Source organism: Carassius auratus, chromosome 20 (genome assembly GCF_003368295.1).
Source record: "Carassius auratus strain Wakin chromosome 20, ASM336829v1, whole genome shotgun sequence".
Classification (NCBI taxonomy): domain Eukaryota; kingdom Metazoa; phylum Chordata; class Actinopteri; order Cypriniformes; family Cyprinidae; genus Carassius; species Carassius auratus.
Genome location: NC_039262.1, coordinates 20,135,665 through 20,162,638, shown reverse-complemented (window position 1 = coordinate 20,162,638; position 26,974 = coordinate 20,135,665). Strand labels below are relative to the sequence as shown.

Below are 26,974 nucleotides of genomic sequence, written 5' to 3'. Positions count from 1 at the left end.
AGAGAGAGAGAAAAAAAAGTAATTTTAGACAGAGTACAAAAGAATCCCTCCATTCTCTATTTTTTTTCTACTTCTATGTCCACTTAGAGGCTCCATACCATTCACACACACACACACATATTTTTTTCATTGAAAAATTAAAGGCACAGGGCAGTGGAATTAAAAAGAAAACTTTTTACTTTTTTTGGACTTTTTGTAACTTGAGCACTACCTTTTTAGAAAGGGAAATGCTTCCAAAGAAGCGAGTGCACACTAGTTAAATACTAGTCTTTGTAAACAAGACCAAAGAAAATGTTTTGATAGGCAGTGTTTTGTCATCGTTGATTCTTGCTTGATAAATGGCTTCTCACTGTAATCCTGTCAAATCATGCCTAATTGAAGGCACCTCAATTCCAAAACGATGAATCAGATCAGATATGATGACTTTTAAAAGCACTTTATTTAAATGAAAGATTATTTCACTGTCTTCCAGTGGAAAGCCAGTGCTGACTTGTTTAGGGAATAGATATTTACAAATAAATATATCCGAAAAAAAAAAAGAAAACAGTCAGTAAAATATGGATTAAACCAAGTGTTCAGGTGTGTTCAGGTCATCTTCAGCAAATCAACCAAATCATCATCACACACAACTATTACAATACTGACCAATACAAGCTGTTAAAATTACACCAGTGAAGATGACTCAAATTTGTACATAAACTTCATATCAAAATAACCAACCAACAGAATTAACCACAGTCGATTAAAACTTAGTAGCCAAATATGCAAAAAACATTACAGCAGGTAATAGCAGCAAATATTAAGTAACATTATGCCCAATGTTTTCTCCATGTTAAAACTTTCAGGAGTCATACAAACAGATGATGACATCACAGCCACGGTGCAGCGTAACTCCTGTTTGGCCCCACCCACCTGAGAAGACCTTACCTATTTTGGAAATGGATCCAGATTTTTTGTTATACATGGGTATCATGGTTTAAGCAGAACGACTCAAACGTCTAATTAACTAGAACTATATACCACCACTACAATTTTAAATCCATGTATCATTGCGTATAGTATTTCTTAAATTTCTGAATGCATATACAACAAAATAACCATTGTGTTTGTGCGCATACAAGAGATTGGTCTGCACCAGTGTTGTGCCTTCATTTTGAGAGCTTGATATGTTGTGTTGTCATACACGTACAATATTAACTCTGCCTCTGTTTGTTATGTTTCCAGACCCTGCCAAAATAGGCAAATACAGTTGGCAGCCCAACCCTGTGCAGCGCCCCCTCTGGTATGGAGGAATGGCAGCAGAGAGATGAGGGAAAGGAGGGAGGAAGAGTACATCATGCCTCTGACCTCCCGGCCAGACACTAGCGATTCCGCAGGATCACAGGAACTGCAAAAAGAAGAGGGATGCAAAATCAGCATATGGTTTAATTATTGTAAGCATGAGCGAGTGTGTCTGGAGTGGACTTACTGATTATGACGAGGAGAAGGATGACAACCACCAATGCTATAATCATTTTGATCTGGGGATAGAAGAGAAAACCAAAGGCAAAAATTATATAGTGTACAATGTGACTAAAGGCACACCTTCGGGAAAATGATATATATTTAATGTAGAAAATCTTATAGTTTCTGAACCCAAAGAGTGTCTTTACACAACAACAACCTTATCAAATAAGGCCATCGGGATAGAGGCTCACCTTCATGTCTCTCCACCACATCCTTCTGTGGAGCTGCTTGGCTCTACTGCTGAATGCCGATGCATTGTCCGAAAGGCTTTCTGAAAGTCAAAAGAGGATCAGAACTAAGGTTGACTTCCATACATGTTTATTATTATATAACTATTAACAATCTTAAAGGGGGGGTGAAATGCTCGTTTTCACTCAATATCCTGCTAATCTTGAGTACATATAGAGTAGTACTGCATCCTTCAAAACTCCAAAAAGTCTTTAGTTTTATTATATTCATAAGAAAAAGATAGTCTGTACCGATTTTTCCCGGAAATAACACGACCGGCTGGAGGTGTGACGTGTGGGCGGAGCTAAAGAATCATGAGCGCCAGTAGGCTTTGGCGTTGAGAGCGTTTGGAAGCTGTGACACCGTGAGGACAAAACCAACCAAAACAAACCATGGCTAACAGTCAGATTCAGCGTATATTTATGATCCAGAATCAGATCCCGAGGCTGAAACTGAACGAGAGCAACAGAAGCAATGACTCGCTCCGAGCGGGGCTCGAACCTGGGTCTCCGATGGGAGGGGACGCACTAAAAAGAAGGCAGAGATATTTTAAGCAGTTTTACTCACTGCATGCGGTTCCAACACATGATCGTGACCCTTTTTCGTTGGTATTGCATCATCCTTAAGAAATAAACGATACGCAAATCCGTAGTCAAACTGGGCCTTGTTTGTAAAACAAGCATCTTCGAAATGCAGGGAACAAACAAAAACACTTGCACAACTCCGTTGATGCTCTGTAAAAATAAACTCCATCCACTGGTCCCTTAATGCTGTTTTTTTTTGGTAATCTGTGCAGGGTTGTCTTGCCCTGGCAACCAAAAACACACTACTTTTGTCACATTTCGTGACGCTCTCGCTCTGATCAGTGAACGTCTGTTGCGCTCTCAGTGCTGTGCTATACGGGAGCGCGCGCTCTTCCGGCAGAAGTGCCCTTAGGACCCATATAAGGAAATTCCACTCCATCTAACGTCACACAGAGCCATACTCGAATAAAACTTTCCGAAACTTGTGAAAAACCGGAAGGAGTATTTTGGGAACAAAAATACTCCTTCAAACGTACAACATAATTTTTGAAACTTTGTCCATGTTTAGCATGGGAATTCAACTCTTTAACAGTGTAAAAAACTCAGTATGCATGAAATAGCATTTCACCCCCCCTTTAAACAACTGAGATTGTTTCATGTGGATTATATTCTTCTCCAGGAGATGCTTATTGACTTTCATAATGCTGTTTTGGGATGTTAAGATCTACGACATTTGGGAGCAACTAAAACTTGCTTCATTAGTGCAAGAACAAGAATCAAGAAAGTTGAGCTTATACCAACTGCCATTCAACAATACCAGAAGATGAATGTGTGTAGAGACAGAAAGATACAAAGAACCCAGGTGCAGGTGATTTAGACATTTAAACATTTAAAAATTCAAGAAAGAAATCTTATGGATCAGTCTTCAGGTTGAACTTTAGCACAAAGACAGTATTGCAGTCGCCATATGGAAAACATTCCCCTTAGTAATGTCAATGTCTTCCAGATGCTGCGCTATAAAGCTACTTGTTCTCTATTTGCAAACAATCTGTTTCAATTTCTGCAAGGAAGCCAAATCGCAGTAATTATAATAAACAAAGACAATGGATTTGAGCTCAGAACAGTCCTGTTTTGATTTTATACTGACATGCAAAGATTCATCATTTAACAACGTAACGTAACATTTCTGTATCAAATTTGTTGTAAATGTTCAGCACGTTTTTTTATTTTCAATTCGATGCCAGTCCAGTTTTATTTTAGTATAGTTTATATACTTTTATAGGATTGATTAATATTTTAAATTGTAAAAATTTAAATGTACATTTAATGCTTCATTTTTATTTTAGTTATTAACTTGAGTTATATCTTTTTATATTTATACATTTCAGTTATTTGCGAAGACTAACTTTTTTCTTCATCTTTCAATTAACTTTTTCATCTGATGTTTATATTTAATTTTGACAGCATATCTTTAATAGTTGATGCTTTATTCCAATTAACTGAATGCACTTGGGAACACTGACACGCTAAAAATCACAACATCATTTAATATTACGCGTGTATTAAGATATCTGAGCACCCGAGCAGTTTAAAACAGTCACACTGGCTTAACCAATGGAAACCAAAATAACTCTGAAATGTGGCAGTAACACACGTCACCTCTTTTATTTTCCTCTTTAAAATCAAATCAATGCAAAACTGCTCATAATTCACAACTCTAAACACAGTGGCTCCCGTTACATTAGCCTCACAATCATCATGCACGTCTCAGAAAGTGCTTTCATATACAGCTAAATACAAAAACAGGACCAGACATGTGGCTTTTATCACAGGGATGCTGTGCTTGAACCTGCTTTAGTTCATTTATCTCCACTACTTAATGTTATGAGACTAGTAGCTAATCTCAGATCAGCTTGAAAACAAAACCATCTGCATCATCTTGTGCACACAGGTGGTGTATTTTTCACATTTGGGCCTAAAATGAGAAAAATTCCACACCGTCTTGTGGGACACGGGATATTTTAACCACTAGGCAGTTCACAAATGGAATAACAGAAATGGGGCCGACTCAATAGAGGTTCAGGTATAATGAAATATTAAATTAATGGAAGGGTTTATTCATATGGCATTGGAATTTAAACACTTTCCCACTGTTCTCTGGGTCAAGTTTGGTCCAGAGTAGTGAGCTGGATAGTGTGGATATGATTAATTTGGAATAATAGTTCGTTTACACATGGCTTCCCAATCTGGACCTGAAATATATCACACATGCTTTTAAATAATCAGAGGACGATTTGCAATAAACAACTGAATTAAACTATACTGCAATTTTTGGGGAGCTAATATTTAAAAACCCTTCATGTTTCCACCCAGCTTTTTAACTTCTGAAGATCTGCTGTTCAAAATCTGTAAGGTTTCATTAATTATTTCTGTCTCGATTCCTATGAATCCAACCAAATCACAAAGTGCTTAAGAATTCATAGTGATCCGTCCATGTCCATCTTACCAGATTTATCCTGCAGCTCATCCAGCCGTTCCCCACGTTCGATCACTTTGGAGATGTTCTCCTGCATGACATCGATGACCTCATCAACCTGAGACTGCACCCTGAAGGGCAATCGAGACAGAGAGGATAACATGAGAGGAACAATCTGGTGTTTTCATTGATTCAGCAGAACATTTTTACAGCTTAGGAGCACATGTTTGAGTCCGTGATTCTAATATTTCTAAGATATCATTATGACTACGATCTGTTGACCCTGCAATGTTGAGGGGAGGTGAGAACGTTTCGCTAGACATGGTCTAGACACATCCAAATAGTTTGAACTATTTGATCTCATAGTCGTGACATGCAAAGGACGCACTAAATAGCTGGTGAGGTATTTAGCTGCTCTCATACACCTGGCACATGACTTTGAGACGCAGGTTACCCTGTGAATGAACTGAACACAGGATGTTTTGACTCTTGACTCTTGACTCTGTTCTTGGATACCAGCCTAGGACAACACACCATGATCTGCACCAAACTACCAGTCGTGCAGAACCTTCCACATACCTCACACCTGGGAGGGTGGCTGCCATATGTGATTCACCTTCAACTTCAAAACCCCACAGATACAAATGAGGTAACCTCAAGAATCAAAGACTTCCATGGAAAGGTAAAAAAGAAAAAATTATGGAAATTTCACGTTCCAAGGGTTCCCTATTAAATTCCATTGTTTTATGTGTTACTTCGCCGTGCAGCGCATAGTTATGTAAACCTGGTGTTGTGTGGCTGCTTACACCGGGCGAAGCTCTCTTGGGTTTCCCCTTGGGAGAATTACTGCAATGCATTAGTATGTACCAAATTTCATAACAAAGAACAAAGAAAGGCTCACAGTCTGGCTACTACAGCTACGTCAGTACACAGACTTTCGAATATTGGGAGAAGCTGTTTACTTTTGCCTGCAAATATTATGTTGTGTCATAGAAACCCAGATGGTTACAGTGCCTCCCTTCTTTTTGGACGGGAAGCATGTTTGTGGGTGGGTGTTTTTACAGATGTCATTATAACGAGTTACATAAACTCTGCAGGAGACAATGGCACGGGCAGTGCCTGCACAGTCAATAACTGTGATTTCCACAACACAATGCCAATGGAAATGATTGCTCTCCACATTTCTGAACTGAGCCCATCCTAGTATTTGTAAATCCCTAATTGTTCAATTCTGAAAATAACCCCTTAACCCTAAGATAATGATACCTCAAACTGTGCAGCTTGTTGAAAGATACTGCTTTACAAAGGAATCAGGCATAGCTTTCACCCGGCAGATGATAAAATGGCCTACAGAAGCACATTGAAAGAAGGACCCGGGCTGTATCAGAATTTGTTTTGCACCATATTTTCTTGGTCTCAGTCCTTTAGTTCATGCCCAAGACTATATTTTCATGTAGTTTCATAGACTTGCTCTTGAATCGGTTTCATAGACTTGCTCTTGAATCGGACTCAACCCTCTACAGGTCTCAGACTTGACATGGACTTGACCCTCTACTGGTATTGGTCTTGACATGGACTTAATTCTCTACTTGCTCAGTCTTGACATGGATGTCTTGACCTGGACTTGACCCTCTACTGGAGACAGTCTTAACATGGACTCAACCCTCTACAGATCTCAGACTTGACATGGACTCGACCCTCTACTGGTATTGGTCTTGACATGGACTTAATTCTCTACTTGCTCAGTCTTGACATGGATGTCTTGACCTGGACTTGACCCTCTTCTGGTCTCAGTCTTGACCTGGACTCAAACCAATATTTGTCTCACTCTTGACATAAGGCGCTTTTACACCGTTTAGTTGCACCATGTAGTTCTTGACATCATCATAATCATTAATGCTGAGAAAAGAACAAAATGCTGCAGACAATAGGTAAATGTTTCTTATCGCTGTTTTCCATATTCTTGGCATAAATATTTTTACACTGCTTTTAATTTTAGTAGGCATTTGACCAATCAGTGTGCACATATGTCACTGGTAGTTCCTATAAAACTGTAAAAGACACTATTCTGAAGTAAGAGCTCATTTAACTAATAGCGCTCCTAGTTCCCAGATCCTTCCTAAAAAGCAGGAACTACTACCAATGGTTCTAGGAACTATGAAAAGGTTCCCCTGGTGTGAAAATGCCTATGGACTCAACCCTCTACTGGTCTCAGTCTTGACCTGGACTCAACCCTCTTCTGGTCTCGCTCTTGCCTCTGACTTGACCCTCTCCTTGTCTTGATCTTGATTCGGACTCAACCATCTCTGGTCTTTGCCTTGACTCAAACTCAAATCTCAACTGCAACACTGACAGCTTTATGGATATATGTAGATTTGGATTTATTTTAAAGGTAAAGAGAAAACTACTGCTAAACATTATTTACTGTTAACGTAAATATTTCTATTATATATAAAATACAATAAAACATTTGATGCTAAAAATGAAGATGTAGGCAAAGCAAGTAAAAAAATTGGGCAAGCTGAAAAAAATTACTCCTACAAACTTATACATACTGTTTAATTTTGTCATTTTGTCCTCCAAATCTCGGTCCTGTTGGGCCTCTCCTGCAAAAAAACAAAGAAAAAAAACAAAACCGTCTTAATCACCTTTGCTGGGAAAATTGCCTGCAAACAAAAATAGCTGCTTAAAGACCTGTTTATTTGTCAATGTATATGGATGATTATGCAGACTCACAGGAAAAAGTCCTCCTCTTCATCCGAGTCTTCCTCTAGAAGGTTCCTCTGCAAGTTAAGAAGATGAGGGTGTCAGTGTGGTCAGAGCTGGTGCAGGCCGGGTTTAATCTAAAATTCCATCTGAACTGAGACCAGGTGTTTGACATAAGAGTGACCAGACTGAGACTTATAAAGATCTTATTGTGTATAGAGTATAGAGTCGTCTGCCAGAAGTGAAGGACAACAGAACCCTTTGAAGGGCACAATGTGGGCACAGCTTGTGACGCAGTATTCCCGGAACGGAATTCACCTGGAGATAAAACCGTTCAGAACACAATCTCCTGCAAGGAGACACTGCTGATGCCCAAGACATATGAACTCCATTTGGTCTGCATTTGTGCCATCTGATCTTTTGAGCAATGAATCACAGATCAGGAGGTATCTAGTTAACCTTCCATTAGTTTTGTTTAAAAGTCCATGATTGATCACATTTAACAAATACCTCACTGGATCATTTCAACATCTCGATGACTAATGTTATATAACTCTCCATAACTGCATCCAGACCTGTGACACTCCTCTAAAATTCAATCTGGACAAGTCCATGCTAATGTCAACCTTACCAAAGAAAAATGAAGTGTTTAGCAAAAGAATAAATAATGCTCAAATAAACTGAGCATTTTAATGTATTAAAAAGCTATAAACTTGAAAAGAAAGCATACAACTCCAACAATCAATGAGTCTTGTGATGTTGGTGGATGATGTTACATCAGTTCATAAGTTACTTGGCTGAATGGCGATGAGAATCACAAATCATTACTAATGTCAACTATGACCATCTTAAAGCTAAAATGCATTTATAGCCAATGTTTTGGGAGGGAATATGCTTTAAGTAAAGAAGTAACATTTTTATAACACTGTCCAACAGATACACTACTGAACTATTGAATCTGTTGGACAGTTCAAAACTGTATAAAAAAAAAGACAGAAAAAACACTAAAATTGATTTATGATGAACATTAAGGCTAGCATTTCATTTTACTGCCCAATATCTAGGAGCTATTCATGAAACTTACCAGTGTCTCAGAGTGTTTTAAAGCATTTTAGGATTGATTCTCATCGTCATATGTAAGCTGCTGTTTTAGGAACTGACATTTTTGGGTCTGGACTCTATCTGCTGGGTTTTAGGATAATTCATATAAATGATTGAGTATAAATGAAATGATCTCCTGAATTTAGATTTCATGTTGTGACTGCAAGTAACCCTGCAACTCCTCACTTCCAACTGGCTCTTTACTAAGGGGATATTTAAACACAAGAACCAGGTCCTTCCTTGGGTCACGGTCAACAGTGTTACATAACCGGCACGTGGAAAGCCACATTCATCTTCACTCTATTACACATTTTTGTTTTCTCACTGTTGCTGAGTTCAAGCTTCAATGTGAGGCAAATTAGAAAAGACTTTTCTTTGGATGAGCTAAAGTCTGAACCATCCAATGGATTTTCCCAAACATACATCAAATCGGGAGTTGTACCCAAATGAAATACACATATTTATCATATCCTGGCATAGACATACATGCTTTTGACTGTAAGGTCTGGCAGGGTTTTTAAAATGGTTTTTAAATGAGTCTCGAATACTGGCAGAAGATGGAGACATTGAATGTTAATTATGAAATCGGTAGTGACAGGTTCTTGGGTAGGGCTCTGCTAGTTTATTACCCCCGGCCTGAGCTAATGCCTGTTACATCATGACATTAGTCTTCACTTTCAAATAATCTTTTCTGGTCTTTTCCATTCAGTGCCTGATTTAGTTAATAAAATATAGATTTATTATGAGTGGGGCTTGCTATGACAATTTGACTTCCACTACCATTCAGAAGTTCTCATGCTCACCAACTGCATTTATTTGATAAAAAAATATATATATATTGTTATTATCTTTCAAATTCTAATTAAGTTACAATACAAATGCCACAAATAAAGTGCAGCACAAAAGTATGCAATGACAGTGGCAACTTTAACACTTTAAAGGATATTATGGCAAAATTATCACTTTCCTTATTCAAACTGATTTATTTTTTTTCATGAATATGATTGACCTGAAGAATGAAAATTGTATCATACACCTTGGAAATTATGAGCTTTATTGCCACTTATTAACACTAGGGTAATGCACTTAGCTCATGAGATATACAGATACTTTGTTCACTAAAATGAGACAACATTTTTATACTATTTTAAAGATTCTTTTTTTTTAATGGCAAAATATTTGTCATTTTTTCACACAAATCAAAACAATGCAGTTGTATTTTGAAATATTTTAACTTGTCAAGGGCTTTAACTAATGATTATTTTAGCAATCAAGTAATCTACAGATTCTTTTTTGACAACTGAGTAATTTGATATTTTTTAGTAATACAAATAGACCTAAGCGAAAAACGGGCTTTAGTGTGACTATTTATATATAAATGTAGCAGAAATGAGTCAAATCAGACAAATCAAAGAGTCTATCAGAGCTGTGTGCATTGAAACATGAGCTGAATTCCTCAGGAAGTCATAAATCAGTTCTAGTGCCACAGGAACCAAACAAGATAACCAACCAACCAACTTGTTCACACAACAGCTTTCAACATTAACACCAATAGAACAATTATTGACAATTTTAATTCAAAGAAGAGATTGTCAAATTTATTGTTCGTGATTGGAATGCAACGCTGGACATCCCATGTAAACCCAGGAGATCAAGTTAAATACTTGCATTGACTTCCCCCCCCAGCCAGTGAAACCAGACTGAAATTCCTAAGGGGGAAGGGCTTTAAACCTTTGTCTTCACAGAAAAGTCCTTTGCCAGAGAATGGCAAAGAAACCCTTTTTATACATTATATATGGACCAGAATGAACTCAAAAAAAGACTTATGATTGAATCATTCCATTGCTTAACTCCATATTCATTTATGTGTAACCCACACATTTGACTATCATGTATAATCACTTATTGTGTATGTCTTTTGATAACTATAGGATAGATAGTCATGTCTAGTATTGAAATAATCGCATTTTCTTGCTTGATATTGTCCTGACAATCATTTATTTGTAAAATATATCATAATCATGTTATAGGAATCATGTCCAAAATTAGACCCTGTGAGGCAAGAACCACATGCTTGGGAAGATAAACAAATGATTTATGATACCCAAGACTCAAGAACATATCTGATTGGTCAAGGCAACATTTGAGGGGTGGCCAACAGGAAGTTTTAAATACTTTGGACACGATGTAATTTTTTCTTCTTTTTAGTCATGCCTTGCTTTTAGTTCTAGTCTGCCTGCTGCTATTAGCCATGTCGGCTTTTAGTTCCAGCCTTGCTCGTGCTATCAGTCATGCCTGCTCTTAGCTTGTAGCTTTGCTACCTAGCTTTAGCTTGTAGCATCTAGCCATGTGGTTAGTCATCATGGTTCTTTGAGCGCGGTTCCAGCGTGCCTGCCTGCTGCTACTTATGCCACAATGAGAAGGAACACAACCTAGTCTCGTCAAACTTTATTTCTTTTCTTTTCCGTTTGAGAGTTTCGTGTTCTGAGTTAAGTTTTGTAACGTCGACCTCGTCTGCGCGTTTGAACTCTGACCAGCCACACAACTCCAGCTTCAGCCAACGCCCAAGCACGGGCTCCCCAAGACGTCACTTCAGCCAACTGAACTTCCAGCCAATCAGCGACACCGGGATACCCCTTTCAACGGGAGTCCCTTTCACAGGAAACTAAGGCAACGTATCCCCAGATATTTGTTGTGCTGGTGTATCTAATATAATTTTAGTCAAATTGAGGAACTCAATGCGAGCGCTAATTACGTGATTGATGGTTGTTCATGTCTATGCAATTTAACGTATTGCTGTAAACTTGGGATTCCATATTTCCATTCTCTTAAACTCATCTTTCCCTAACTTTCAACCTTCCTGCAACTTGTGTGAATGTGTGCGTGCGTGCGTTTATATGTTAGATTAGTTTATATGTCTTAAGATTTATCTAATAAAGCCTTATTCATATTGAAAAGAGAAGTATCTTGTGTTTTGTGCTTACAAGTTAATGTCTTAAACTGCCGATCTTGTTACTGTGCTAATTGATAGTGTTTTCACTATAGTTTGGATATTAGTATCCAGCGCAGATTTGATGTTAAACGGCTCGTTCACTGAACCGCAGGCGCGTCTCCGTGAACAGCCGTGAAACAGTGATTCTGTTCAAATTCCCTTTAAAATCTTAAATGATTCCCTTTGAGCTAAATTGACCTGTTTCCCTTACATTTATTATGGTGGAGAATGCGGGCAGTTTAACCTAAATTGTGAGCATAAACCAAGTTATTTAATCTTTGATTTTGCTAAAGGAATGACGGAAGAAAAGCTTCCGAGACCTGAGTATGTGTGTGTGACGCGTGACGAAAGCAGCGCGCGCCCTCCCGCTTGAATGAAAGGAGCTAGAGGAGACTTTAACTCGAGTCCGTCTCCCCTTTGTTAACAGCAGTAAGTGAACTTAAAAGTAAACATCTGAGATCGTACAATAAGGTAGAAATTGAGCGTGTTCCTCATTTGTGTAATGCCTTGTTTTATAGCTGATTTGATTTCACTGCGTGTTCCAGTGTCTCAAACGCTATCTCAGTCACTGTTTGCTGAACGGAGCTAAACTGTTAGTGTTTCAAAAGGGATATAAATCGGTGAATAAAGAATAGTTTTGAGCGGGTTCCTCAATCTATTTATCAAAGTCCCCGTATTCATATTTCATATAGTTTGATTGCCAGTGCGTGTTCCACTGCCGAATCAAATTTGATATTCGACTCCCCTAAGTTAACGTTAAACATTAGAGAACAATGTTTGTCCATTTGTATCCGTTCACAAAGTGAATGCAATCTCGCGTAACACTGCGTGTGCCCGAGAGTAATTTGAATGGGAGTGTTTTAAAAGCTTGATCAAGTAAATTTTAACTGTGTACCAACAGCGAAAGAAAACTTTTATGTTTGTGTCCAGAAAAACTGGCACGGAGATTCAAATTGCTGAGATTGATATAATAACTACAGCAGGAAGCTGCTATTTGAATTAAGATAAATTTAACTCTATACAAACTGAGAGTTTAAGTGCCACATCGCAAAACCAACTGAAAGGCGGTGTTGTTATTTGTACAGTGTTGAAATGAGCCGACATTTCATGTAACATGCTTAACTGTATTTGCAACAATGCAACGATTCATGTGCTGATCCACTAGAATGTGTTTTGGTTGCCATAGTGACGACCGTGACCCGGAAGCCTAACGTACTTCCGGAGCAACTCTGAACTGTGCACGCGCAGCGCACAAACTCTGCGGTGTCGCTAAGCTAACGAAACCATTGCATTTACATTGAAGTCTATACTAAAGCCACTAGCCTCAAAGGTTAGCCGTTAGCATTACCATCCAGTGGTAGAATAATGTGTGTTTGGGCAACGCTGACGTGATTTAACCATTTTAAACATCTTAACTAACACTTGTTAGTCTCTTTCTTTTTATCGCTCTGTTTTCTCACTAGACCACTTATTTTCATTTTACTAGAAAGGGAAATACTGACTCACAATTATTAATTGTCAAATTGAAACATTAAATTTATTTTGAATCATTTAAAATTTCCCTCTCAGATCATTTCATATGATCTTTTATTTCTAGTATTCTCTTTTGGGTCTTATTATTTTAGGAATGAATAAGCCTTGAACTTTGGAAGTTTAAGTAAACTTATTCTTCCTAATTTATTTATTACCCATCTGAATATATGCTATTCAGACCTTTAATTATTTGAATGCGTTTTACCCCTCTTCCTATTTTGGTTATACACTTAACCACTATTGTTTTACTTATTGATTTCCTTTTTTTTTTTATTTCATTTTTGCATATTTTGCCCATTTATTAATTTTTTTAATTTTACTTTTTCTTACCATTTCTTTACTTTGTGTATCCTAGCCTGGGAACGACAAACCTGAGCCCTAAAAGGAGACATTGTTATCCCTCACTACGAGTTCAAATAAATTAGAAAGACAACTCTCTTTCATTTAAAGTTTATTTTGTTTGATTAGTTGTGCAGCAACTAACACAACGCTCTCCTTGTAGTTGAGGTAACCGCTTCTGAGACTTACCATCTCCGTCCTCTCTCTCCTTTACTTTCCTCTTCTCTTTTTACATTTGTAGGACATGTAAGAACCATCAATCAATTCTAAGTGAAGTAAATACACAATCGTGCCAAAGACGACGAATCATCCTTATGAATTTGATTGTAATCATCCTCTCATTTGTTCTTCCTAACCTCCCTACATTTGGAAACGCATTCCAAGTTTTAGCATCTCATCCATCGTTGAGATCAATTTAATAGAGATACGTGTTGAGCAACTGTCGCCTTCGCTGACTCCCTGGTGAGCGGTCCAACTGAAAGGTGTATGGTGTCAATCCTGTCAGACTAAGAAAAGAGATATCAGAATTATTATTGTATTCTTTTGTCCAAAGCAAGAAATATAATAATATTATTTACGTTTTTGATAACATTTAATTGGAAAAAATAATTTTCCTCATTTGAAAAACAGAAATTTTGCTTGTCATTTGAATTTGTTTTTCACCTCTGTCTCTCTTTTCCTCTTCCTCATTAGAGTGACAAAGTCTTCGCATCTCTAGTCTACTTAGACACCCTGAGACCAACACAGTCATCACCACATTTCACTAGTGGTTCACAATCACTGATACAACACTTAGTTGTCCCACCACACATAGGCTTTTACTCCACACAGATCTGTGTCAGTCTCTCTTCTCCCCAGCGTGCCAACATGCCGCAGACTGCAGACCCCATTGCCCATGGGGAAGATGTGAACATTTGGCTGAGAGGCATAACAGACAGCCTCACTCCAAAGACATTTGAACTGTTATTATTTTTAATAATAATCCTAATCCTGAGAAGATTCCTGACACAAGATTCAAGCCAGAACAACAACCACGAGGAGCTAGTCAAGATCACGAGCTCACTAAGCTATGCCTTCACAACCCAGCTGAAACTGAGCGACAAGCACATCACCCACCTTCAAGAGGAGCTGGCACGTGCTCAACATCGCATAGACAAGCTGGAAGTGAAAGTTCAAAATCAACTCAAAGCACCCAGCGAGAGGGAGCAGGATACAACAGAACAAGTTATGAAGCTCCTAGCAGCCCTGGCAGCAGCTCAGCTCGACCAGCGACATGCAACGGCTGCTCAGAAAGACCTGGTAAACAGACTCCAGTATGCTGAACAGCTACTAGAGAAAGCCAAGCTAGACATCAGAAACAAGAACTCTGAAATCAGTGCTTTGAAAGACCACCTTGAAAGGTACAGAACTGAAATGGACAATCTGACCCAACAACTAGATGATACCAACGATGAGCTCTACATGGTCAGAAAAGAACTCCAAAATGCTTACAAGCACAAACTAGAGCCAAGAAAAGAGAAACATCTCTTAGCCTCATCACTGCTGAGCAGAGCAGAGTCCCACGTCCAAGAACTGGCATGTGACGAAAGGAGCGAAGGGCCACAACCCAAAACCTCACCTGCCTTCGCCACACAACCCTTTCCTGCCAACGAAAGAAAACCTCCCGTCCAAGGCCTTGAAGCTGCACACGGGATGACCATCAAAGACCTCAACAAGCTGTCTAAAAACATCAGCAGGTTCAACCCGAACTCCACAGAGAGCCCCGACATCCAAGCTTATCTGCGAGATATCGAATTTCACCTGGAAGTGAGACCTCATGTGACTGACAGAGACTGGTTATACCTCCTTAGAGCCACGTCCAGTTCCGAGGTACGAAACTTTCTAGATCGACAGCCCAGTCAAACCAAGTCAAACTACCAGCGACTTCGTGAGGTCCTGATTAAAGAGTTTACAGACCCAGAGTCTGAACATGGACTGTTAACTGCCTTGGAAACCAAACAAGGTCGTCAAGAGACTCCACAAGCTTATTACAACCGACTCCGACAAGCCTACTTTGGTGCACACAACAGCCCTGACCTTGAAGAGGATGTGAACTTCAAAACCCTCTTCCTAAAGAATCTGCACCCCGGAGTAAGTCACCATCTAGGTGTCATGGCCTGTCCGAACTCCATGACCATCCAACAGTTGCGTGACCTAACACAGAAGGCCTATAACAAGCAGAAGTTGGCCTCAAAGAAAGGTAACAAAACATCCACACTCTTGAACTCTGTCAACAAAGACTCAAGCCTTGCACTGGACGACACCCAGTGGCATCACAACACCAGAGTCTTCCATCAAGAGCACAGAGAACGTGACGCCCATATCCACGACCGCTTTCAGCCCAACTGCTGGAAAAATCCATGGGACCAGCCACGCTTCTCAAGAAACCAAAAGGATAACATCTGGAAACCTAACCAGATATCCAAAGGTAATCACCTGACTCATCCAAGAGCAACTCGTGTGGGTAAGCGACAACAAAACCCACCTCAGCACCACTCAGACATGCACAGTGCTGAGTATGCACAAGAACATAACCGCTTACCATTAGAAGACACGGAACAAGTCATGGAACAACTAAGAGAGTTCCTTCAAGACAATTTACATGCAGGTGACCACAAAGTTGAGTCATGCTCGCTGTGACCAGCGACAGAACGGAAGGCCGGTGATCACCTGGTGCACCGCATCAGAGATGACAAGCACCTGTTCAACAACAACCCAGAATGAACAAGTCTTTCACGGCCAACTGTTGATGAAAAATCTGAGGTACTAAAGGACATCACCTCAGTCACTAACAAACTGTCAAATGAACTCCAACTCCAAGTACCACATTCCCTGTCTGTGCAACAGCAACCACCAGAGCACAGAAGGTCAGAAAGTCTGCTACAGCCAGAAGGCATCACAAGAAGAATGCAACATAGGAGACAAGTTTTGCAACTCAGCTTCACACAGCCATGCCAAACTGCCTCCGACGGCGTGCTAAAGAAATTCCTGCCTTGCTGGACTGACCCCTCATTAGACCATGGACACGCCCTCATCCAAGCCAAAGATGCAGAGAGCCAGTCTTCAGTGACATGCTAGAAAAAGGGGGAGACAACACAGACTTGAACAGATCTGACCACACATGCACTACACCAGTAATACACAACATTACCTACACCCAGAGGTAAACACATCTACTGATAACACAGTCAACAAACATATTCTTCCCACAGGTAGAATATCCAACTTTTAGCGTAACAAAGTTACACATACCCACCATGAAGAAACGTGCAGCCATCCTCACAATAGGTAGAACACCTGACACTAAGTTAAGGTTCACGACACACTAGCTGCACCTGACATCCTAGCTCAATAGTAGTTGTAACACATGCTAGGAAAACCCACAGCAGCCTTGTTTTGTTTTGTTCTTCTTTTACCTATCCTTCTCCTTCCCCTCTTTCCTGAGTAGGTGAAATGCCTAGACACCCTGCGAGGGTTGAAGGTCTGATATTAGGATTGACTCGCAACACCTAATATCCGCCAGCCACTCTAAACTGAATGGAAGCCAGAGAGCTCCATGCATGATAGGTCAATCCATTGAATTGAAAATGAAATTACTAGAAAACTAATGGTAAACATGTAAAGTAAGACAACCTAGAAGAACCAAACAAAGTTAACCACAAATTTGATTGATGAATCAAAATAAAAACAATTTCCAAGACCATCTAAACTATCCTCAATGTGCTAAACTACATTGACTAATTGAACTTAACCACGTGTACCTAAATAACCTGATGCCTGCACCAGTACAGTAACTGTCATGGAGGTGTTGTCTTGCTGTTTGCTGTGTTTGTCTGCTTCTTCTGCCTTTGTTTCTCCAGCGATCGACGATGTCTTCACCTAAACACCTCGCCGATCGAAAGGGGGATATATGTAGCAGAAATGAGTCAAATCAGACAAATCAAAGAGTCTATCAGAGCTGTGTGCATTGAAACATGAGCTGAATTCCTCAGGAAGTCATAAATCAGTTCTAGTGCCACAGGAACCAAACAAGATAACCAACCAACCAACTTGTTCACACAACAGCTTTCAACATTAACACCAATAGAACAATTATTGACAATTTTAATTCAAAGAAGAGATTGTCAAATTTATTGTTCGTGATTGGAATGCAACGCTGGACATCCCATGTAAACCCAGGAGATCAAGTTAAATACTTGCATTGACTTCCCCCCCCAGCCAGTGAAACCAGACTGAAATTCCTAAGGGGGAAGGGCTTTAAACCTTTGTCTTCACAGAAAAGTCCTTTGCCAGAGAATGGCAAAGAAACCCTTTTTATACATTATATATGGACCAGAATGAACTCAAAAAAGACTTATGATTGAATCATTCCATTGCTTAACTCCATATTCATTTATGTGTAACCCACACATTTGACTATCATGTATAATCACTTATTGTGTATGTCTTTTGATAACTATAGGATAGATAGTCATGTCTAGTATTGAAATAATCGCATTTTCTTGCTTGATATTGTCCTGACAATCATTTATTTGTAAAATATATCATAATCATGTTATAGGAATCATGTCCAAAATTAGACCCTGTGAGGCAAGAACCACATGCTTGGGAAGATAAACAAATGATTTATGATACCCAAGACTCAAGAACATATCTGATTGGTCAAGGCAACATTTGAGGGGTGGCCAACAGGAAGTTTTAAATACTTTGGACACGATGTAATTTTTTCTTCTTTTTAGTCATGCCTTGCTTTTAGTTCTAGTCTGCCTGCTGCTATTAGCCATGTCGGCTTTTAGTTCCAGCCTTGCTCGTGCTATCAGTCATGCCTGCTCTTAGCTTGTAGCTTTGCTACCTAGCTTTAGCTTGTAGCATCTAGCCATGTGGTTAGTCATCATGGTTCTTTGAGCGCGGTTCCAGCGTGCCTGCCTGCTGCTACTTATGCCACAATGAGAAGGAACACAACCTAGTCTCGTCAAACTTTATTTCTTTTCTTTTCCGTTTGAGAGTTTCGTGTTCTGAGTTAAGTTTTGTAACGTCGACCTCGTCTGCGCGTTTGAACTCTGACCAGCCACACAACTCCAGCTTCAGCCAACGCCCAAGCACGGGCTCCCCAAGACGTCACTTCAGCCAACTGAACTTCCAGCCAATCAGCGACACCGGGATACCCCTTTCAACGGGAGTCCCTTTCACAGGAAACTAAGGCAACGTATCCCCAGATATTTGTTGTGCTGGTGTATCTAATATAATTTTAGTCAAATTGAGGAACTCAATGCGAGCGCTAATTACGTGATTGATGGTTGTTCATGTCTATGCAATTTAACGTATTGCTGTAAACTTGGGATTCCATATTTCCATTCTCTTAAACTCATCTTTCCCTAACTTTCAACCTTCCTGCAACTTGTGTGAATGTGTGCGTGCGTGCGTTTATATGTTAGATTAGTTTATATGTCTTAAGATTTATCTAATAAAGCCTTATTCATATTGAAAAGAGAAGTATCTTGTGTTTTGTGCTTACAAGTTAATGTCTTAAACTGCCGATCTTGTTACTGTGCTAATTGATAGTGTTTTCACTATAGTTTGGATATTAGTATCCAGCGCAGATTTGATGTTAAACGGCTCGTTCACTGAACCGCAGGCGCGTCTCCGTGAACAGCCGTGAAACAGTGATTCTGTTCAAATTCCCTTTAAAATCTTAAATGATTCCCTTTGAGCTAAATTGACCTGTTTCCCTTACAAAACTAACAAATAGACAATAATAATTGGTTCGAATAAAGTATCAAAACCAAGTAATTGCATTGTTTTATTGAACAACCCTGATAAAATAGGCCTACGTAATGTAAAATGTCTACACAAAATATGAACATAATTAACATAAGTTTATTATGTATTATAGCAAACACCTGCAGACGGCGTCAATGGCCTGGCAATGTTTCATTTTACAGCGTGATCCAAGGATGTTAATTCGATGTAATTTTAATATCTGGCCACATGCAAACTCAGAGCGAGGGTTTGGACTTTTAATTTGAAATTGCGTTGTACAATTACTTCGCATACTTAGAAATATGTTGATGAATTTTCCTTTGGTGGCATAGGTTATAAATGATTAAGTTAAAAATCCAGTGAGATAACAATTACTGTTCTCCCAGATAAATGTTAACCAACCCAAACTCCCAGTATATTCAAAGGAAGAGTTTGTGTCCCGAGCTGCTGGGATGGAGATGCGCTCCACGCTTGTAAATGATAACAGTGCAACACAAAACGCATCAGACTTTATATGCATTGCCAAATGAAACCCAAACGAACAATACATGAATAAAAGACTTAACAATATAATGCAAGCACTATAGTTTTATCACAAACACAACTTTTCACCTCAAGGAGTAATATAGCAAGAGCTTGTGCAATAGTGATGCGCGGGTTAAGAAATTGGCACTTTATTGTGGGGTGGGCTAAAAACAAAATTTAAAAAAATCTATTTATGTTGCATGGAATTTAGTGGTGGAAATTTTGGTTCTTTCAAATTCACAGAGCTGTTCAAAAGCTGTGCATGCGCTGCTAATAGCGCCGCGCTGCTGTGGGAGGAACTTTATTGAACGAGAAATTAGTCTTTTACTGTCTATGGTCAGTGGATTTCGTAAACGAGAACGATTCATTCACATAAAAGATTTGTTCATGAACGAACCATCATAGTGCAATTATAGCCTATATTGATAAGTTTACGATACGAAGGTCTAAGTAGCAATGTAACTTCCGTGATGTGGGTCAAGAAATTTTACTTTATTTGCGGGACGGGCCACTTAATTTCATAGAAGTGGGACCCGCGGGTTGGAAAAAACCCCGACCCGCACATCACTATTGTGCACTACAAAAAAAACAAAAAAAAACAGGCAAAACGGCTCTGTATTTATATCAGACACACTGTGTCGTTAATTTTGCGTAAAAATATTTTTTTATAGAGGAAATTAAATAACACTTATTTCATATATACTGCCCTTCAAGTACTTTTCAAGTACCTTTCAAAAATATGTATGTTTTCAGGGGTTTTCCAGGATGTAAATTTCAAAAAGTCAAGTACTTTTAACACCTTGTATGAACCCTGGACTTATGAATGGACCACAAACACTCTTTTTTTTCATTTAAAGAAACCAGTTTATATATTATGTCTGTTTATTTCTACAAAATCATGTTCTGTTTTATTTGAGTTTTTTTGTATATTTTTCTCTCCCTCGGTTTAATTTCTTTTCCACCTCATTTATCCGCTGCTATTATGACATGTGGCAACTGCTTGTTGTTAAGAACAAACTGCTCTCTGATGTGTTGCACAACACAGAGTTGAAATGTGATGTGTGATTGTGTGTAATAGCATGAACACTGCTGTTTTAGATGGGCTGTTATATAAATTAGACTTTTTTTGTGGCCTGCAGACGCTGAAGAACTTGAGGACAGAGCTGTTTACTCGTCCAGTAAACAACATAAACAGATCATGGAGCACAATGGGGTTGTAAAGTGCAGAAATCTGCAAGTCAGCTAAGAGCATCTTCAGACCTCTCATCTCCAGGTAATCTATATGGTAAGAACTGACTCACTGTTGCCTCAGTGACTTACCCGCTCACTGCGAATGGAGCCGGTGACTTCCTCATCATTCAGATGCCGTTTAAATTTAGGGGGCATGCTGGGATCGAAATGCTCCTCCCGCTCTGGCTCCCTCTGCAAGCAAACACAGGAAACACAGCAGTTATTGACTAGGTTTATGAATCTTGAGTCACTCCACTGACTCATTCTTCACACATAAAATAATTTCATCCCAAATAATAATGTTATATCCTTCATTAGCTTAAAAGTAGGATGGGTTTGGCTGACTCTTGCTAGGCACCACTGCAATACTACAGAATTTGACTGTCACAGATGTGCATTTAGCAGATCCAATCAGATTTCAGAGCTGGAACCATCTGTTCTTTATGTGTTAATTTAGAACAGACCGTTACTTAAGAGAAAGCTTAATTATAATGGCCATATATCGGAGTCTGTTGGTCGGTTCATTAGACTGAACTCTGGGCCATAAAAGCTGCACTACTTTTAAGTAAATCCAGTTGTAATTCAGACTTGGGGAGAGACCACCCGGTAATATTTAACTCTTTTGGTCATGGGGATCAATCTAGCCACACCGACTGAAATGTGCTGCTTGCAAACATCAAACAGAGCAGTTTAAGACAACCTCCAGCAATTGATGTGAAAGTCATAACTTTCCTCAGTGTGTATTTGCTTGAAATTCACACAGCTGTTCATGTATGGTTAAACCATTTGGTCGTTCTTTTACAAACCTGTTGCCTTTAGCTTTGAAGCCACAGCAGGTTTTCATCTTGAAACTACCAGACAGATTAAACCTTACCAATGGAATTACAATGACGGGACCACATACAGACCTTCTGACTGACACTCTCACATTGATCATAAAGTCATTCTGAAATTGTAGTTTGCCAAATTCTATATTGAGCCTATGTAATTTAAACAAAGCCATAATAATAACAGCAATATTCACTATATAACAGCAAGACTGCACAGGGACTTCTAGGAAAACTATAGAGCGGTGCAGCGATGACAGACTTTTGTAGGCCAACTCGAAATTAAAGGGTTAGTTCACACAAATATTAAAATTATGTCATTAATGACTCACCCTAATGTCATTCCAAACCCGTAAGACCTCCCATCTTCGGAACACAGTTTAAGATATTTTAGATTTAGTCCGAGAGCTTTCTGTCCCTCCACTGAAACTTATTTTCCGTGTCTGTTGGGAGATTTTAAAACGCTGCAGTTTAGTGATATCCGGTTCGCCAACGAATCATTCGATGTAACCGGATCTTCTTGAACCAGTTCACCAAATCGAACTGAATCGTTTGAAACGGTTCGCATCTCCAATAAGCATTAATCCACAAATGACTTAAGCTGATAACTTTTTTCAATGTGGCTGACACTCCCTCTGAGTTCAAACAAACCAATATCCCGGAGTAATTCATGTACTCAGACAGTACACTGACTGAACTGCTGTGAAGAGAGAACTGAAGAAGAACACTGAGCCGAGCCAGATAACGAACAAAAGACTAACTCGTTCACGAGTCAATAACCGGTTGCAACGGTTTTCGGATCACCAGTAATGATGGGAAGTTCGGTTCTTTTCTGCGAACTGGTTCTTTCGGACAGTTCGATTCAATAAACCGGTTGAAGAAAATGGTTCACCGGTTCTTTTGCGCTCGACATAATGGCATCATTGGTGATGATTGCCCTTGATTCAAGCCTTCGGTTTACCCAAACTCATAACATTAGCACAGAATCAGTTCAGAATCAATCACCAAAAGAATCAGTTCGGTTCAGATGCTCTGTGTGTCGGTCTGTTTTACGCTGAATCACACATGCGCAGTATCATCAGATCCTCGGCTCTCGAATCAGACACGTTTGACAGAAACGGTTCTTGACTCGAGAACGAGTCAATCTTTTGTTCGTTATCTGGCTCGGCTCGGTGTTCATCTTCATTTCTCTCTTCAGAGCAGTTCAGTCAGTGTACTGTTTGAGTCAATGAATTACTCCGGGATATTGGTTTGTTTGAACTCAGAGGGAGTGTCAGCCACATTTAAAAAGTTAACAGCTTAAGTAATTTGTGGATTAATGCGTATTTGAGACGCGAACTGTTTCAAACAATTCAGTTCGATTTGGTGAACTGGTTCAAGAAAATCCGGTTACATCGAATGATTCATTCGCGAACCGCATATCACAAACTGCTTTGTTTTGAACTCTCTCAAAACAGACACGGAAGAGAAGACAATGCTGAATAAAGTCGTAGTTTTTGCTATTTTTGGACCAAAATGTATTTTCGATGCTTCAAAAATTCTAACTGACCCTCTGATGTCACATGGACTACTTTGATGATGTTTTTCTTAACTTTCTGGACATGGCGAGTAGACCATACACACAGCTTCAATGGAGGGACTGAGAGCTCTCAGACTAAATCTAAAATATCTTAAACTGTGTTCCGAAGATGAACGGAGGTCTTAAGGGTTTGGAACGAAATGAGGGTGAGTTATTAATGACATAATTTTAATATTTGGGTGAACTAACCCTTTAAGCATCACCCTGTTTCCCTTGACAAAAAGCCATTGGCCATTTTCCCCTGGCATTTTGATTTTTGAAAAAAATATATTCTGTAACCAGCAAATGTTTATAATTCTTATATGTTTTGTTAATCGATAAACACAATTTTTATGAATTTCTATGCCTAAATACATTGGTAGAAGTGAAAAAATAAAATGAAAATACAAATCGATAAAAAGTTAAAATATCTTGATCTTTTTTACAACACAGACCTTACATAACGTGTTCCACATAAAACCCTGACTTTGGGACAGAACTGGAACTCATTTCCGGGATTTAAGGCCTCATTCAAGCTAGAACATTCCAGTAAAGAACTATGACTAATGCACATTACAATGTGACATAATACACAGATGCAGTGTCATCACATTACTCTGATTAGGAAATACTAACTTGTTACCAGAAAAACTACACAATTTTACAGTAACTCTACTGAAAATGTTATTAGATTGTAGTTAAATGTTGCATTTTCCCTAGTTTTAGTGAGTTACTCCATAACAATCAGTACTTGAGTGAGTAATATGTGATAAACATTTATGTAAAAGGTGTTCCTGTAAATAATAGATGATGTCCTGAACAGATGTGCCTCTATTAAAACAAAAAAAACAAAAAACATATTCATGAATTCATGCTATTGTTAAGAAATATGATCTGTTCTCTTCGTTAACAGGCAAAACAAAACTGGTTCCTTCACACACTCAACCCAATCTCCATGTCTAGTACCATTGAGTCCACTGTCCTCTCTCTGAGACTGCTCTCTGCTTCTCTTGCTGGAAGAGCTGTCGGAAAAAGGCTTCTCCTTTATCCAGGAGCACGGCAGAGCTTTTCCAGAAAGCAGCAGAGGGGGAAAGAGGGGCTGGGGACAGGGAACGAGAAGGAGAGAAGAGAGGGACACATGGGGTTTGAGAGAAAGAGCATGAAAAGGGAAACAAGTAATGCCAAGATAAAGAGAGAATCTAACCATCATCCACTGAGACCACTCTGATACTTTTTGAATTTCAAACGATGAATTGTATACAAAATAAAAGATTTGTTGACATAATATATGTGTGTACTGTGTATTTTTATTATGTGTGTATTTATATATACATAATAAATATACACAGTTCACACACACACACACACATATCTATATATCTATACATCTATCTATCTATCTATCTATATATATATATATATATATATATATATATATATATATATATATGGGGAATGCAAGTTAAATTACAGTTGCTCATTAAAACAACATGGAAATGAGCAGATTTTTTTTCTGCAACTATGCAATGGTTGCACGGATGGCTGGATGGATGCATAGAAAGATGGATGGATGGGAGACCATTTTTAGGTGTTTGAAACAGAGTTGGGATGAAAACTAAAAGCACAAATCTGCCCCTGCTGTTTCCAATACAAACCACCAAAACCACAATGAGCATTCTGATAGCAGAATGTTTACAGACTTCACAAATGATCACACACTGATTTAACCCTCACATGCGTCACGTTTTTAAAGGGGTCATATGCTAAAAAGAACATTATTTTGTATATTTGGTGTAATTAAACATGTTTAAGATAAAAAAAAACACATTATTTTCCACATACTGTACATTACTGTTTCTCCTCTATGCCCTGCCTTTCTGAAATGCATTTTTACAAAGCTCATCGTCCTGAAAAGCGAGGTGTGCTCTGAATCGTAAGCTATCCAGTGTATTGTGATTGGCTGAATACCTCAAGCGTGTGACAGAAATGTAACGCCCCTTTAACATACTGGCATGCACGTCCCGGTCAGAACACCGATACACTGAGACAATAACAATAAAACCCATTACAAACGACGTATTTGTTGCATCCAGTGGGGACATAAATAATGATTATAATAAATATACCGGCGCAACACCACGATGTCTATCAGCCATCGGCAATGGACAATGGCATCATCTATCGTCCCAACCCTAATCAGTTCTGCTTAAAAAGATGCGATCTAATCCGGTTTACATGAAATAAAGCTTAAAATAAAGCTTGTTTGAGCTTACGAACCTGAATATTTGGGTTGAACTGTTCTGGAGCAGTGTTGTAAACACAACTTAACCACTGATTTCTAGTTGTGTCCTCTTTTGGAAGACCAAACAAAGTACCTTCGCTTTCACAACAAAACAGTGTCTCTCCAACATGACGCCGGCGGCAACAGAGAGAATAAAAGTTATGCCTTCTTTCTTTACGTAAACATTTGGTCGGCGTTATGAAAATCTTCCCACATTGTGATGTAGACATGTGGGGGTGTGTTTAAAAGAGGTGTTTTAGGAGGCCATGGACGAGTCTAAACTTTTATGAAGGCTATCACTTTGGGTTTGAGACATTAATCTTTGCAACTTTTGGGATTTTATCTATTCATGAACAGCTTGTAACACTCCAAAGAGAAAGGAAAACTTGAAATTACATCATATGATCCCTTTTGAGGAACAGATCACAAACAACACTAACAGGTTAGGCATTATTCCAGTGTTCTCTCCATCACGTTTTAGAAACACACAGGTCAGGGAACGGTTGAAAGAAACACTGAGATCACTAACACATGACAGGACTTCCGTCATTCAGGAAACAAGACATCAACAACCGCGGATTAATCAAAGACTGTTTAAATATCCGATTCTAAACCAATGAGACTAACATAATCACTGAGAAGAGACGAAACCATGAAACTGAAACTGATAGACTCAATATTCACTCACTTTGAGAATTCAGAGAACAATATGACACTGAAAAACAACATCATTAACGTTACTTCATTTGTATATTCATTCATTCGTTAGAAAGGCAAGTTATCACGCCATGCCGTATATATGGGCTTCAGCATGATGGCAGTTATTAATATTATTAAACGAAACAATTCTTAAATATACTAGTTTTCAATGAAGCACTCGACTGACTGCATATTACCGATCATTTCTAATAAAACAGCAGATGTTCCTGTACAGCACCTGCTAAACAGAGCTTCATGCTAGTCAAAACAACCTCATAAACATTAAAGATCGAAGCAAATGGTAAAACAAGGTTTCGGGAAAAACAACAAGCATGAAATCAAATGATCGCGTTAACATGAAGATTTGTGAAGGAACGGAAACGCTGAAGTGAAAACAGATGAAATGACAGCTAGCATGACTGCTAACACCTCTGGCTACATCACTGACCGCTACACAATCACATACACACACAGGCCTCACGAGCCACGTCTCGGGCCAGTCTACCTCTGAGAGCTTGCTTTTGTGGATTCCCGTGTGGAAGAACCGCGTTTGTTGTCCCGCTAACAGTGTCAGATCCGAACCGGTGCTGACCGATGTCTCTCGCTCGCTCGGCTCTGAAGCGGAAGTCAGAACAGCTGGATACTGTTTC

General features: G+C 39.0%; 1 protein-coding gene across 2 annotated transcripts; it reads right to left on the bottom strand.

Annotated features, from left to right (window-relative positions):
- Positions 1–420: 420 nt before the first annotated feature.
- On the bottom strand, positions 421–26,974 carry LOC113121139 (vesicle-associated membrane protein 4-like). Of its 2 annotated transcripts, none has more exons than XM_026291391.1 (8): positions 26,830–26,974; positions 21,050–21,151; positions 7,471–7,517; positions 7,290–7,340; positions 4,765–4,865; positions 1,698–1,777; positions 1,469–1,520; positions 421–1,387 (listed from the first exon to the last, which is right to left on the bottom strand). In XM_026291391.1, exons 2-8 carry the CDS (start codon positions 21,113–21,115, stop codon positions 1,362–1,364), a joined length of 423 nt encoding a protein of 140 aa, XP_026147176.1. In that variant the 5' UTR covers positions 21,116–21,151; positions 26,830–26,974; the 3' UTR covers positions 421–1,361. The 2 variants fall into 2 exon arrangements, with proteins under 2 accessions (XP_026147176.1, XP_026147177.1); XM_026291392.1 differs by lacking the exon at positions 26,830–26,974 and adding an exon at positions 24,311–24,443.

Bases quoted from the DNA above. Each gene is read 5' to 3' on its own strand.
- LOC113121139 (XM_026291392.1), bottom strand. The intron at 7,518-21,049 runs GTAAGTCACTGA...CTTAACTTGCAG, and splicing joins GCTCCATTCGCAGTGAGCGG to AGGAACCTTCTAGAGGAAGA. The intron at 1,521-1,697 runs GTGAGCCTCTAT...TTCTATCCCCAG, and splicing joins TGTGGTGGAGAGACATGAAG to ATCAAAATGATTATAGCATT.